Source organism: Phacochoerus africanus, chromosome 16 (assembly GCF_016906955.1).
Source record: "Phacochoerus africanus isolate WHEZ1 chromosome 16, ROS_Pafr_v1, whole genome shotgun sequence".
In the NCBI taxonomy this organism is placed as follows: Eukaryota; Metazoa; Chordata; class Mammalia; order Artiodactyla; family Suidae; genus Phacochoerus; species Phacochoerus africanus.
This window is the reverse complement of record NC_062559.1, coordinates 23,869,161-23,884,375: the sequence shown is the minus strand read 5'-3', so window position 1 is coordinate 23,884,375 and position 15,215 is coordinate 23,869,161. Positions and strand designations below refer to the sequence as shown.

General features: G+C 37.6%; 1 protein-coding gene across 1 annotated transcript in view; it reads right to left on the bottom strand.

Moving 5' to 3' along the window:
• The window catches only part of IQUB (IQ motif and ubiquitin domain containing), a 57,199-nt gene that overhangs the window by 17,606 nt on the left and 24,378 nt on the right, over positions 1-15,215 (bottom strand). The window contains exons 8-10 of the mRNA XM_047763770.1: positions 12,526-12,701; positions 3,690-3,860; positions 1,247-1,423 (exon numbers count right to left, since the gene is read on the bottom strand). Of these exons, the coding sequence (XP_047619726.1) occupies positions 1,247-1,423; positions 3,690-3,860; positions 12,526-12,701 (524 nt within the window). The remainder of the gene's footprint in view (positions 1-1,246; positions 1,424-3,689; positions 3,861-12,525; positions 12,702-15,215) is intronic.

The following is a 15,215-nucleotide window of genomic DNA, read 5'->3' as shown; positions in this document are numbered from 1 at the left end:
ATCATACTACTGCAAGTACATAAAACTGAGTAAGTCTAGAAGGTAGCTTGAAAAAAATGAAACACTGGGAGTTCCTGTCGTGGCGCAGTGGTTAACGAATCCGACTAGGAACCACGAGGTTGCGGGTTCGGTCCCTGCCCTTGCTCAGTGGGTTAACGATCCGGCGTTGCCGTGAGCTGTGGTGTAGGTTGCAGACGCGGCTCGGATCCCGCGTTGCTGTGGCTCTGGCGTAGGCCAGTGGCTACAGCTCCGATTCAACCCCTAGCCTGGGAACCTCCATATGCCGCGGGAGGCCCAAGAAATGGCAACAACAACAACAAAAAAAAAAGAAAAAGACAAAAAAAAATGAAACACTGATGTGAATGAGAAATAATTCAATAGGCAACTTTTCTCTTGAACTTTTGTTATATTTTCATATTCCCCTACAATAAAATCAAGTTTTAAAAATTCATTAAAGAATATAAAACTAAGCAATTTTAATTTGTCTAAAATTTTTGACCGAATAGAGATTTTTTTGTTTGTTAAAAAAGAAAAATAGATATTTAATCAGCTTCTTAGATTATAAACTCTAAAAATAATCACTAGAATAAAAAACTACTTCAAATTTTTCGTCCCCAACAAAATACTTTACTAAGAGTGTTTTAAATAGTTTTGCAAAGTAAGAAAGACATTTATCTTGGCTTTAGAGAAAAATATCCCCAAAGAAGCCTAAGCATGTTGGAGTTGGAAAAGGTACTTTAACTCAAATACATGAAACATTTGAAGTTCTCACAGGATATCTACATGGATCTATTCAGTAATAATTATAATTACATGCTAAGTATTATAAAGGAAGACAAACAGATGCATGTAGAATCTCAGAAATGAAGAGTTTAACTCTCTCTCTGAGGACTAATGAAAGAGAACACATGTGAAGTGAGTCTAGGAAAGTGAAGAGGGTCGGCTGGGAAAGTAAAGGGCAGCCTCCCTGGTGGAAGCAACAGTACCTGCAAAAATACGAACGGGGGAGAGGTCGTGATGCATTCAACATAGCACAATATTCAACTGGAAATTTGGTTCAAAGAGTAGGAGAGAATTCAAAGTTGGAAATACAGATAGAAGTTAAATGATTACTTATCAACATAGAAATTATCATTCAAAGGAAATTTCACCAATAAAATGGTCTTCCATATGGACCCCTAGTAAAGTAGTAAAGCAAATCTTAGAAGTCTGGCAAAGGAATACAGGGGGAACAAAGTATGAGTACCTTAAGGTGTCTTGCAACTTCTGGATTAAACAGAGGTGTTTTGATGTAATGAAAAAAGAGTGTTGCAATCCTTTTTCTGAGTCCTGCAAGGTTTTCATGTTTGACTCCTCTCATCATAAGGTCAACCTCCCTGTCAATCAATTCTAGAATCTCCTGAGTCAGTTTACATTCATGTTCCTGTATAAAACACAAACACATTCAGTACAGAATTTTAAAAATCACTAACTTAGTTTTTGAAATTACCACCCAAATAAACTGAAAACTAGATTTCGAAATGAATGAAGCATTGTTGATGGTAGTATAAATTAGTATAACTAACTTGGAAAAAATGTTGACATTATCTAGTAGAGTATAAGATATGCACAATCTACAATACAGAAATTCTACTCAAGTGCTTTAAAGAAATGTGCATGGAGTCACTGTTTATAGATGTTCAAAATTAGAAACAACCAAATATTCATAAATAAAGTGATTACAAAAATGAGTGACAGCTTGTTCATACAATAGAATATTATCTAACATATGGAAATGAATTAACAAGAGCTATATACAATAACACATTTAAATATTAAAAATTAATGTTGAACAAATGAAGAAAGCACAAAATAATACATACAGTACCATTTCATTTAATAAAGCCCCAAAATAAGCAACATTATACCCTATTATTTAGAGTTATATACAGAGATGATAAAACTATGAAAAAAATCAAGGAACTGAATACCATGAAAGTCAGTATGGTAGTTACTTTTAGGGGATGAGAAGGTAGAATTGCAAATATGGAGAGAAAGGGAATGGCAATGTTCCATTTAGGGTGACAGAATGTCTTAACATTTGTTAAACGATACATACATAATTCTTACATTTTTCTGCATATTTATATAATTCACAATAATTTTTAATAAAGTGATAAAAATGAGTGTGATTGAATAAGAAAACCCAAGTAAGAGTTAAGTGTTTAAAGTAAAAGGATTTAAAAGTAGTAAAATAAAAGTTGCTCAAAGTGCCCAAAAGGGACTACAAGAAACAGTTTGAATGAAGGGGTCAGAAGGTAAAGTCAATAACCAGAAAACAATGTTCTTCTGTTCTTTTTAACACTTAGTTGGTATGGCTAATGCAAGCATCTACATTAGTGGTCTCTGGCCCTCAAGGCACATTAGAAGAGATTTTAAAAGATTTTAACATTGCCCTCACACTTGAGAATCTAATTTAACTGCTCTAGATATCATGCCTATTCATTTATTCTCATATTCCCTCTCTCCCTTTCTCTGTGTATCTCCCTCTCTCTTTCTAGCTCTTAGATGATTCTAATGTACATTCACATTCAAGATTCACATCTGTATTAGCAACTGCGATCGAAACAATACTTTTTATTGAGGCTCAAGACACAAATTATACATTTTATTTATGTTATACATACACATAAATATATTCATATCCTCAAAGTAATTAATTTTACAAATGACAAAACATTTTTAGAAATATTAAATAACTTACCTAAAGTTGTGCAGCTACAATAGGATAGAGCCAGAATTCAAGTCATGCTTAAAGGCCTTAATCCTCCATCAAACATTATCAAATAAGTGTATATGTGGATATATTAAGTCAAACTTCTTAAAATATGCACAGCTTATCTTCTGTGAGTCCATATTTTGGCTTTTTAATTAACCAGCTAATGGTCCTAATTATGTCAGGTTAAGAGGATCTCTACCATATTCCCTATGTGCACTCTCTTTTTTCCAACCTGGTCTTTTTACTGCCCTCTATAGCTATGTGTGTCTCCTTCCTCTGGACCTACTGCTTCTCCTTCTCCTCCTATCTTCAAAGGCATAGTCACCAGACAAACATCTTTGAAAAGGCAGTCCAGAACGAAGGCAGTCAATGCCTGAGTCCATTTCTCTGCTCTCAAAATGGGCAGAAATGTGGAAGATCTATGGAGACTTACCTTCCAACAAAAATCCTTTACTCAACTACTTAATGGGTCTTAAATCAATAATTGATGAGGAAAAAGGAGATAAAAATATTTATACCAATGCTACTTCAAAACTGTTAAAAATAAAATTTTGATCAAAAAGTGTTGAAATATAGACAATTGCTATTTTATTTAACTGAGTGTATATACTGAGCTGTATATATTGAGATTATATTAATCTCATGCTGTATATATTGAGATTCATTGCAAAATTAAGGATATCTACATTAAGAATATTTATTGTGCCATATTTACACTTGTATGTGTCATAATATAGTTTTAGAACTTTCAGATAAGTATTAATGCATAAATCATATCCTCCCCAAATTATACCAAGCAATATAGTTGTTCATAAAATAAAATTCACACATGTCAACATTTATTAATTAGATCTACAATTAATTCAAAACATCTTATTTATTTTATTGATAGTGATAATGATATTCAAAAACTAAGAGAAAGTTAACGTACCTTTACAGTATGTTTAAGTGTTAAAAGTACATCCAGCCTCTCATCTTGAGAGATATTTCTCAGCATAATGCATTTATAGATGTTTTGCAGCTCCCTGGATCTTATGGTGAACTGTGTATCCATCTCAATTATTTTGCCATCAAACGTTCTCCATACCTTTGGGGCTGAACACTTAAAAATAATGTGTTTATAATTATCAGTTAATCAAAGGTTCAAAAATAATTTGTTCCTTCTACTATAACTTAACTTTATTATCATGTGCTTTATGAAAATATGACTAAAACTTAAGATTAATTAAAGAATTTCTAGACCATGGATAAATAAAACAGTATAGGAAAAAAACATGAAAGAGCTTCAGTCTATAGAAGTGCAAACACTTCCCTGGGATTCAGAATTTGCTACTAAGTTGTACTAACTAGTATCATGGTTAGTTTGATGGGTTTATGAAGTAACTCATTACCCCCTTGGGGAAAAAGTATGCTATTTAGAATGCTAAAAATAATTATCTACTTGGTTCTATTATATTGAGTTGTATGAATGTGTCTTGATCATGCCTTGCCAATTGAGGACAACCTTTGTGGAACAACCGTTACAACCTTCAATGCCTTAGACTTACAGATATAGCAAAATGGAACTGTGTTTCCTATAAAGATAAACCTGTAACAAATGCACAGTTCTTCACAAAGCAGATGTCCACAATGAAACAGCTGTAATTAGCTATCTTAGCAGCGCTGTGACCCCTGCAGTCCTCATGATAGCTAAGATTCTCACTTCCTATTCCGAATCCAGCTCCTCTAGCTCCGTGCCTTCCAACCCAGCCTGCCTCTGAACTGAGGGTCAAACAAAGCTGGAGTTGACTTGCCCTGAAGCTCCTCTGAGGACTCCAGGCTAGGAATTCAGAGAAAGGAAACCGAGAAGCCAGTCCTCTGCTGACTCGGGACACCAACGCCATCTTTAGCAACGATTAAGACTGTGGCCCACTGCTTTTGTTCCCTCCTACTGAGACTTAAAGAGAAGATTCATTGACCTAGAAATCACAGTGAAAACTCACGGGCTCTTCTACTTTAAGGTATAAAGCTGCTCAGTTTCTTTCCTTGATTACAATCTATCAAAGAGGAGACTATGTTCATCAGGACTATCAACTGTCCAAATACTGTATTTTTTTGTAGGCTGACTGGTAACTGCTTTGCAAACATGTAGTGCAATTTACGTCATGCTAGCCATGATTTAAATCTTAGATTTGATATAATTTAAAGTTTAAAAAGTCCACATATCCAAATAAATCATCAGGAATGTAGAATAGCCAAATAGAGAATTCATATAAGGCTGTATTTAGTATGACAATAGTATGAGGAATTTTTAGTTACAGCCTCAATTTGCCTTTTTTACACATTTCATATTAGCTACATTATACTGAAAACTGCAAAGCTACATTTAACAACTATATTTGACATGTTTTCCAAGAAACAGCAGTGTTTTCTGATCAAAACTAAAATTAAAGTTATGCAAAGCTAGGAATCTTCATCAGAAAATTTAGATCCTGAGTTCTAGTTTTAATCCAGCAAATGAGAAGCTGTGGCCATATGATTAATTTATATTTTTAAAACATAAATCTATATTAAATAATGCAGAGTTAATTAGCAGACTGACAGAATTAATAAAATTATTAAGGATTATAAAAGGGAAAGAGCTCAATGAGAAAATATTTAAATATTTTATTTAATTATTATCGCTTAGAATTTTTAAAAAATGTTTTGTTTGTCTGTTTTTTCTTTTTAGGGCCACACCTGCAGCATATAGAAGCTGCCAAGGCTAGGGGTGGAATCGGAGCTGCAGCTGCCAGCCTGCGCCACAGCCATGGCAACACCAGATCTGAACTGCATCTGCGACCTACACTGCAGATTGTGGCAAGAGCGGATCCTTAACCCACTGAGCGAGGCCCGGGATAGAACCTGTATCCTCATGGATACTAGTTTTTAACCCACTGAGCCACAACGGAAACTCCTAAATACTGTTTTAACTGGATACAGTTTTATTTGGGGTAGGCCTTAGAGTGTTACTGAACTCTAATGTTTGCCACAAAGCTCTTTTTAAAAAAGTTTGAAGGAATAAGTAATCTTGGGCTGTTTCATACTGCAATGTTCTAAAGTCTTAATCATTGCACACAGTTTTCCTCAGGGTAGTTCTATTAAATGTAATTTCCTTTCTTCCAGTAATGTGGACAATACCTTTGGTTCTGCAGGCTCGTAAGTTATTTCATTTGTAATAATCCAAGTAAAATAACCTTTTAATGAAATACTTAGTTCATCTACTTTATTGAATTTTTTTCAGCTATTGTACTGATTCAACTCTACCTTCCCTTCAAGTTTCTAGCCCCATCTAAAGCACTATGACCTAGTAATACCTTGGATTTTTTCCAAATATATTCAATATCCAAACCCTTTCTACCATTCAATTTTTAACTTAAATCCTAACTTTTCTATAAAGATTCCTAACTACTATGGCTTGAAACCACTGAAACCACTAGCTCTGAAGTGCTATTATATTTGTAAAAACAAACATACGTACATGCACATGAAGTATCAACATCTCTATTTCAATCACTCAGGACAATGCAATTTGGATCCAAATTGTTCTATAATTTTTTATATTTGTTAACTCTATTTCTCCCAAAAGATTATAAGATCCTCTCGTGTAGTTCCATATATCTCACAGGGCCTACAGTATTCATTCATTCATTCATTCAATAAATATTTACTGTGTTTACTATATATTGGTCACTGTACTAGGTGGCAAGTAGATAAATTCTGATTTCAAGAACTCTTAAATCTAAGAGAATGGAAAGATTTAAAAATTAATTAAAATAAATGTTGATTATGCTGGATGATGCAAGTAAACAGGTAACTACAGACTGCTATGAAGCACTTAACTGTTGAAAAGAAAATAGTATCTCATAAAAAAACTGAAGAATAACTAGGAATTAGCCAGATTAAAGGGAACTGAGTGATACAATCAAAGATTCCTAGATTCAAAGTTTGAGTTCCCTAGTGTAAGCACGGAAAAGATATAAAAAAGCTGTTTGGCAAATCTGTTTTTATACGTGGATTTATTTCTGCCAACACTGATAACTGGGTCTTCAGGTCTAAGCTTCTTTGATTTCAGGCCTTAAGTCGTTTTTGCTTTTCTTTTCTTTTTTTTTTTTTTTTTTACTCTGATGCAGGGAAATGTCAGCTTTGCTTATTTCTTTTTCTCTGAATGCGTTGGCTGTAATAGGAGATGTACAACAATCATGTTCTTAAATTGCCTCAGAAAATAGGAGGATAATAAATTCCATTTAGCTGCCAGCAAATGAGACAGCACAGACTCTAGAGGAGAGAAACAGAAGAACAGCAGGAAGACACATTTCAAGGAAGGGAAGGTGGAGAGATAACAAAAACCTTAAGAGCAGCAAGCTTCCGCAGAAGAGAAGAAATGGCTGCACTGTGGGAGGAGTTCTTTCCTTTCTCCTAAATTAACACTCTAGTCCCTCAGGGCACACATTAAGAATAACACTGACCCCGCCCCCCCAAAGCTATTGGGCAGTGATCAGCTTTTCTTTTACACAGCAAAGGGGTTTTGTTCATCCACAGAGGATACCCCTGTGTACTGTGGGGCTCAGAGAGAGGCAAGGGCTGGCTGCATCCTCCTATCCCATTAGTTGCTGGCCACCTGAGTAAGGAGAAAAAAAAAAAAAATTAAATGACACAGCTAAACTAGATTGCAGTTTTTTAGCTTGTGATTGTGAGAAGTGGTTTGTGAATCAAAGAAATAAATGGCCTTAACTCTAGAGAAAATCCCTTGCAGAAATTCAAATTGTCTCTTTACACAGTTTAGAAACTAGCTGATGATTTTTCATTCAAATTTCTTGACTTGAATTTTTTCACTTCTGTCAACTTACAAGTTTTTTTAACATTTGATGGCCTGGGGATATCAATGTTTGATGTATTAAAATTATAAATTATTTAATTAATACTTCAAAAATCTTTAGATTAAGCCTTCTATGGAAAATGAAGGCTCAGTATAGAATTCATAATAACTGTCTTGATTGGACTAATTTAAAATAGTATCATTTCATTACTCAGAAAAATCCTTTATGTTCAGTATAAAAAGGTGAAGAATAAGATATTGGTTCAATACACCATGTAATACTTAGACACGCTGAAGTTAAACTAAAACCAAACCATAAAATTTTTTTTTCCAAAGTTATTTCCAAATTATAGGAAAGTAAATACTCTCTTTATATATCTACATGTTATGGTGCTAAATGTGGATCTTAAAATCTGCTCTGGTTGTTAGAGTTAACATTTAGAAAAAACACTGACCTTATCTAGCCTCAGGTATTAATTATAAGCTATTTTTTCTCGGCATTCAAAAAAACTGTAGAATAAGTTTGAGTTTTATGAAATCAACACTGACTCCTGATTATTTACTAGAGAAATGGTAGGCACGGGTGGGGGCGGGGGTGAAAGGAGGAAGACAGGCCTAAAAAGGAACAGAACTTGGGTAAGTATTTACAACAAAAGACTAATTATAAAAATCTATCTTAATTGTTTCCTATGATTTCTAGCATGGCATCATATACAGAAATAAACTACAATGATTTTGTGTTCGAAGAACAGAGCTCACAATTCACTATAACACGTTAAAGGAAGACCAAAAGTCACTGTTAGCCAATATTTTCAAAGACTGGACTAGTTAGGCTACTTAATGGACTGGGAATTGAGCTCAAATGTATTTGTTCCACTCTGTATTTATGTCTGTCCTGCCCTATACAAGACTTCAGTCAAAACTAAGGAAAAATTCCCTAGTGTCAGCTAAAAGGTCCATTTCCTCTAAGTCTTAGCTTGGGGATTGGTGAGATTAACTGGCTTATCAGGTGGGGTGACTATGGGTTCAGAACCCCAGTTCTAAAGCCTATGACCCACAAGAGCCTTTCCCTTGAGTTCCTCAAGTTCTCACGGCTAACTTTTCCATCCTTCCTTTGGGCCTCACGGTCTTGCATCTTTGTGTGTCGCCCCGCATCATCATCAGTCCGGATGTCAAGGCCCAGTCACTTCAAAGTTCCCTCTCCTCTTACAAAAAAAAAAAAAAATCACCTTGCATTTACTATTTCATTTATTTAGTAATACAATTAGAGAATTCACAAGACGGCACGTTGTGCCTCATTGCCTTCCGACTGTCTCTTCACTCTACTTATTCTCTCCCAGCAACACTCAAAAGCCTCTAATAACCTGGCACACAGCAATTCTTTCCACACTCAAGATCCTTCAGGGTCTAAGATTCTACCACAAAAGTTATCAGAGTATTTACAAAAAAAAGAAACAAAGCAAAAACCAGATCTTCCTTCCTCATAGGAATTCTTGTGAACAAAACTGCTCCATCACCTCTTTTTTTAAAGTGAAAGTTAAAGAACTTAGAGTGCTCACTCTGCTCGAGGACAGGGAGTAATGGTCCTCAACGGGCTCCAGAGTCACTTCTACATGTGGGGACGTGGTCTACCTTTGGACTTTCTGTAATTCAAAAAGTGTTTAGAGGAGTTCCCGTCGTGGCGCAGTGGTTAATGAATCCGACTAGGAACCATGAGGTTGCAGGTTCGGTCCCTGCCCTTGCTCAGTGGGTTAAGGATCCGGCGTTGCCGTGAGCTGTGGTGTAGGTTGCAGACGCGGCTCGGATCCCGCGTTGCTGTGGCTCTGGCACAGGCTGGCAGCTACAGCTCCGATTAGACCCCTAGCCTGGGAACCTCCATGTGCCGCAGCAGCAGCCCAAGAAATAGCAAAAAAAGACAAAAAAAAAGTGTTTAGAGATGATGCTAGACCTGAGGCCAGGGGTAAGCGGTGGGGAGGAGGGTGTGAAGGCATACTGAAGAGAAGACATCGTATAAGTATTTACAACAGGAATTCCAAGTAGCTTGTAGGGAACAAAGCAGCAGATAAAGCACAGCAGGAAATCCTGTAGAAGGTCCAGCCTTATAAGAAGGTTCACTGGCACCTCAGAGGCCTCTAGCTCGTTCAAATGCTCTTGTGCCCTGGGTCCATGCTATCCTCTTTGGAGAAGTTAACACTCAGACACATAAGGAACACAGTGGCCAGTGATGAAGCTGGAGTCAACATAAAGCAACTTACTAAAGGAATAAATTTAGTTCAAAATACGACTCTGGAGAAGTCTGAATATTATGGCTTCCATACAGTAGAAGTCATCTTTCCTGGAATGAAGATATTCAAAATTTGAAATGATAGTATCTCCATGGCATATTTTCTTTCAGTAGCTAAAATACAAAATTACACAACCGTTATTTCTGTCCCTTATTTTTTCCTCCCTAACTTCCTCCACAAGCACTTATTTTTTAAAATTTTTTATTATTTGTCTTTTTAGGCCCACACCTGTGGCATATGGAAGTTCCCAGGTTAGGGGTCAAATTGGAGCTGTAGCTGCTGGACAACAATGCCCAGATCCAAGCCGCATCTGCAACCTACACCACAGCTCACAGCAACACCAGATCCTTAGCCCACTGAGCAAGGCCAGTGATAGAATCCATGTCCACATGGATATTAGTCAGGTTTGTCACCGCTGAACCACAATGGGAACTCCCACAAGCACTTAATGATGCTCTGTGATAAGCACTGTGTTAGGACACAAGGATATGGAAACAAAACACATCTCTCACTTTAAGAAGCTCAGAATCTAGGAAGGATTCAGACCCATGAATAGATATAATAAAAACTGACCACTGAGTACTAAGACAGAAGAAAAGAGAGTCTTATGAAGACATATAGTACAGGCCAAAGGAGGAGGATCAGTGATCCTTTCTGGAAGAAGGGACATGCATCCAAGCTTGTTTCAATGGGTGCGCGGCCAGCTACTAAAGAAGAAAGGAAAGGATGTTCCGTGCAGAGGCTGCGCCAGATGCAGAACCATTGAGAGCACCTGGTCTTTCTGAGAACATGTAAGCAACTGGGCGTAGCTGAAGTGGAGTGTGAGCAGAGATGATAGTGGGGGGAGGGGGGGGAGGGTCCTTGTTCCCAGAGGCCAACAAGGAGCGGCAGGGGCACAGTTGTGTTTGCTGAGGTCACGATGGCAGCAATATGGATGATGGAGGAGGCTGGGAGTACAAACCCATTAATTTGGGGACATAAAGCAATCCAGATGGGAAGAAAATTCAGATTCAACTAAATCAATGTCAGGCTGACATACACAAGGCAAGACCTGTCTCGTGACGGCAGACGGGGAAGTGAAGGAGAGCTGCTCCATGACATCTCCTCAGAGCTTCTGGTCCTCTCAAGGCCCAGCAAGATCAAAAGGCTTTCCACCAGGACACAGGTTAGCCACGCTTCAAATCTCTGCCTACATGGTCTGTTGGGATACATGCAAGGTCATCATGCTACCAAGGCAGAGCCACTTCCCTGCAGACACTGGTAGTGGGTTTGGAAAGGAAGAAGTAAAGGGTTGAAGAGATTATTATAGTAACAGAACAGACAGGCTGGTGGCTGAGAGAACATCAAGAATAAGGTCCACAGAGTTCCCGCTGCAGAGCAATGGGGTCAGCAGCGTCTTTAGAGCACTGGGACACAAGTTCAATCCCTGGCACAGCACAGTGGGTGAAGGATCCATCACTGCCCCAGCTGTGGCATGGGTCACAACTGTGGCTCACATCTGATCCCTGCCATGGGAACTCTATATGCTGCAGGGCAGCCAAAAAAGAAGAAAAAAAGGATAATGCCCAGGTTTCTGCCTGAAGCACCTGAGTAGATGATGAAACATTCATAGAGATTAATTACGTGAGAGCAACAGAATAGGATCAGTTTGGAGGGGAGGAACCAAGAAATGGTATGATGATATAACTTAGGGGTGGACCTGTCGACTTGACGGTACTCTCAGGAAATTCAAAGAGCAATGATGGCAGGCAATTCAGTACGTGATCTGGAATCTCCTAACAGAGGTCTGGCCTAGAACTGCAGGGAGTTCCAGGATGCAAAAAGTAGTTAAAGCCCCAAGAAGAACTGAGATCAAACAGGAGAGTGTGTAAGTAAGATGACAGGCGGGCATTTCTAGTATCAAAAAATACATAGTTTTTAAGAATGAATGTTCTCAAATCACAGAAATCATCCAACCAGAATCACTACAGGTGAGTATCTTGAAGAACTCCATCTCTTTTCTTCTTGGGATTGGATTGGCTTTTAATATTTGGAAAGATCTAGTTTATAAAAGGAAATTGGTCACTATGGAAACAGGCTATTCAATATCAAACAGGCAGTTTCACCACGAAAAGGTAATTACTATAGTTTTTCCCTTAATTGTATGTTTTCATTTATTCCATATATTCCTCTGGTCAGAAATTTCCAGTCAGTTAAGGACCCAGTGAGCAAAGGCAGAAACACTAGCCTACAGCAATTTTCCCCAGGTTGCTTACCAGGGGGCACCCCGGATCCAGACATTTGGGGACTTCAATACTCTATATTCTATCAGGGTGTGCCATTCATCTGATTTCTATAGCCAGCCTAAGCCTAAGAGAACAGAATCACAAGGAAGGTGTCTCCGTCTTTTACTTCATGGCCAAATCTCTTTTGTTAAGAGCATGTTAATTTTATGTTAGTTCTTAATTATTATTCTAGGCTGCAGTGAAAATCTAAAGCTGTATAAGAAAAAAGAAAAATAAATACAAAATTTAAACAAATATGTCACCAAAATACTAAACGAAATTCATGCAAATTCTTACAGTGTAAGTCTCTTCTTTAGTTCACCATTCTACATTTTTAAGCTCAGGATGCATTCACATTTAAATAATTGTTCCTTCACTAACCTTATCCAAAAAAGCTTCTATTGATGCTTCCCGGTTTGCCGTATAAGCAATGTATCTATGTCTCCCAATGGAAGCAATTATCTGGGTTTCTTTTTCCAGAAGTTCACACAAAGCAGCTTTCCTTTCAGCTCCAGTGAAAGACTGGTTAATGCGTGCGAGTTCTTCTTGCCGCCAGACTAAAGGAATAACATGAAAGACTCTTGAGTTTTTAAAACCCCACATCTTTACAGAGCATTTTTCACTATCACATCTTGACAAGCAGTATTTTATTTTTATATCAACTTAAATAAAATTATACATGAATAGAATCATTCACATTGTACACCTGATCCATGAAAAAAACAGGATGAAATGGAAGCTGAGAGACTTAAAGCAATAAAAGCAGAGCCAAACAAACAGAAGCCATAGGACAGCAGTAGAGATAATGCCAAATTATACCTAAGAAAGCATGCACACTTCCTAGTATTGGAAAAAAAAAAAATGTCTTGGATTTGTGGCAGCCACGAACACCTACGGCTCAGATCTCCCTCCAGGAGAGAACCTGTTGCCAGGACACGTGGTGGACAGCACCAGCCCCAGCCCTTCGGATCCGCTGCCACTTTGGAGCAGAGGCCACACCCTCCCCACCAGACTCCCTGACCAAGACTGAGGACCACGGGAAGAATCAGGACCTGACCAGGTCTGCCCCACAGTTTCTCCCCTGTGGTCAGTCATTGTATCAGAGCTGACTCAGGCTTCCTCAAAGATCTCTGAGGCTCTCCATCCCTCATTGTCTTTCCTTCCCTCTCCACTTTCACAGATGTCAAATTTACACAAACCTAATTAATTAATTAATTAATACACATTAAGCTTTGAACACCAGAGGTTGACTATACATGTTATTTTCAAAGCTCTATGACACATTTATATAAATGTATATAAATTCTAGGAATAGGAATGGAAGAAAATATAAATCCCCCAAATCAGAAATGCCAAAACCACATTTGTTGACATGGTACAATTAAACTACAATTAACAACAAAATTTAAAAAAATAAATATTCGCACTGCTTGGAAACGTAAGAAATACTATCAAAAGTAACATTCTAATCACGTTAAGAAATAAAAGTTGTGGCCTGTCAACTATTAAAGAAAAAAGCACTACATATCAAAATGCATGGGATGGAACAAAAATGGCAGTAAGGTAAATTTAGGGGAATTTTACATAAGTAAACCTCAACTTCAAACCAGGAACCTGTGAACTGTGTGATGGGGGCAGGGAATGGGGCAGAGTTATAAAACACTGTAATACCTGTGACAGTTAATCACAAGCCTTCTCCAAAAGGTCATTTCTGGGCACTCCTCCCATTCTCCATGATTACTGAAAGATGACAGTGTGGCTTTGTTCCCCTGGGATATACATTTGGACTAAGAACCTAAACTCGTTTAAGCCATATTTGTTCTCTGTTCTTCACAGAACGTGGGGGCAAAGCAAAAGCAGAAACAGTGATCTACTGATCTTTATTCTGAACAAAGAGTCAATAAAGTCACTTTAATCCTTTCAATGTACACTTATTACTTGGTTGACTACTGAAGGGAGAGCCGTAATTACTTCATTAGCCGTGTAACTCTTTCCTTTTACATAGATATGATTTATTATTTTATTGTCAGAATGATGAGGTTTCAGAGTCTCATGAATTGCACTCTGGCCATAGAATCAAACCTATTTTTTCTCTGAACTTCAAAAAACCCAATTCCCTGATTTGATTATTATACTTGCCAAAACTCTATCACTTCTTTGCCATTCAAAACACCAACTTCAATTTTTGAGCAATTATCCAAAAGCCACCCTATAGATTTGAAGGTACATACAAAAGTGAGAAAGATGGGAGTTCCCATTGTGGCTCAGCGGGTTATGAACCCAACTAGTATCTCTAAGGATGCAGGTTCTATCCTTGGCCTTGTTCAGTGGATTAAGGATCTGGTGTTGCTATGAGCTGTGGTGTAGGTGGCAGATGTGGCTCATATCTGGCGTTGCTGTGGCTGTGGCACAGACTGGCAGCTGCAGCTACGATTCTACCCCTAGCCTTGGAACCTCCATATTCCACAGGTGTGGCCCTAAAAAGCAAAAGCAAAAAAAAAAAAAGTAAGAAAGACATAATGCCCTCTTGAAGGAGCAAATGTATCTCCTGGCCTCTCCCTAGTTGGAAAGACCATAAAATCCTTCCACTAGGACAGAATTTCTGCTTCTCCTTCAATTTATCTTTACCCAAAAGCCTACATTTTTCACCATTAGGTTTAGACTTTCTTTGGGTAAACCTCTTCTTGACACAAGATTACTTCTTTTAACATCAATTAGATATGATTCAATCAAGTAAAATGTACTCTCCCATTGTTATATTCCAGGCATGATTCCTTTCTCATCCTGTTGCAGAGATATTTCAGAATACATTACATTTGTATATAACTTATATAATTAGAGACCATATTTCCCTTCCTCTATGAAAATTTCAGGTTTACTTTAACGTTAGTCTCTGCATTGAAAGGTAAATATCTGAAACCATAAGTGGTTGTTTCTGGCCCTTTTGTTACAACCACTGCCTTTCACGAGATTTAGGTTTATAGTTTTATCAGATTTTTTTCTTCCTCCTCTCAAATTTCGACTTGAAATCATCCTGATCAGGTCAAGGACTTGTCACGCATGTTCTCTCT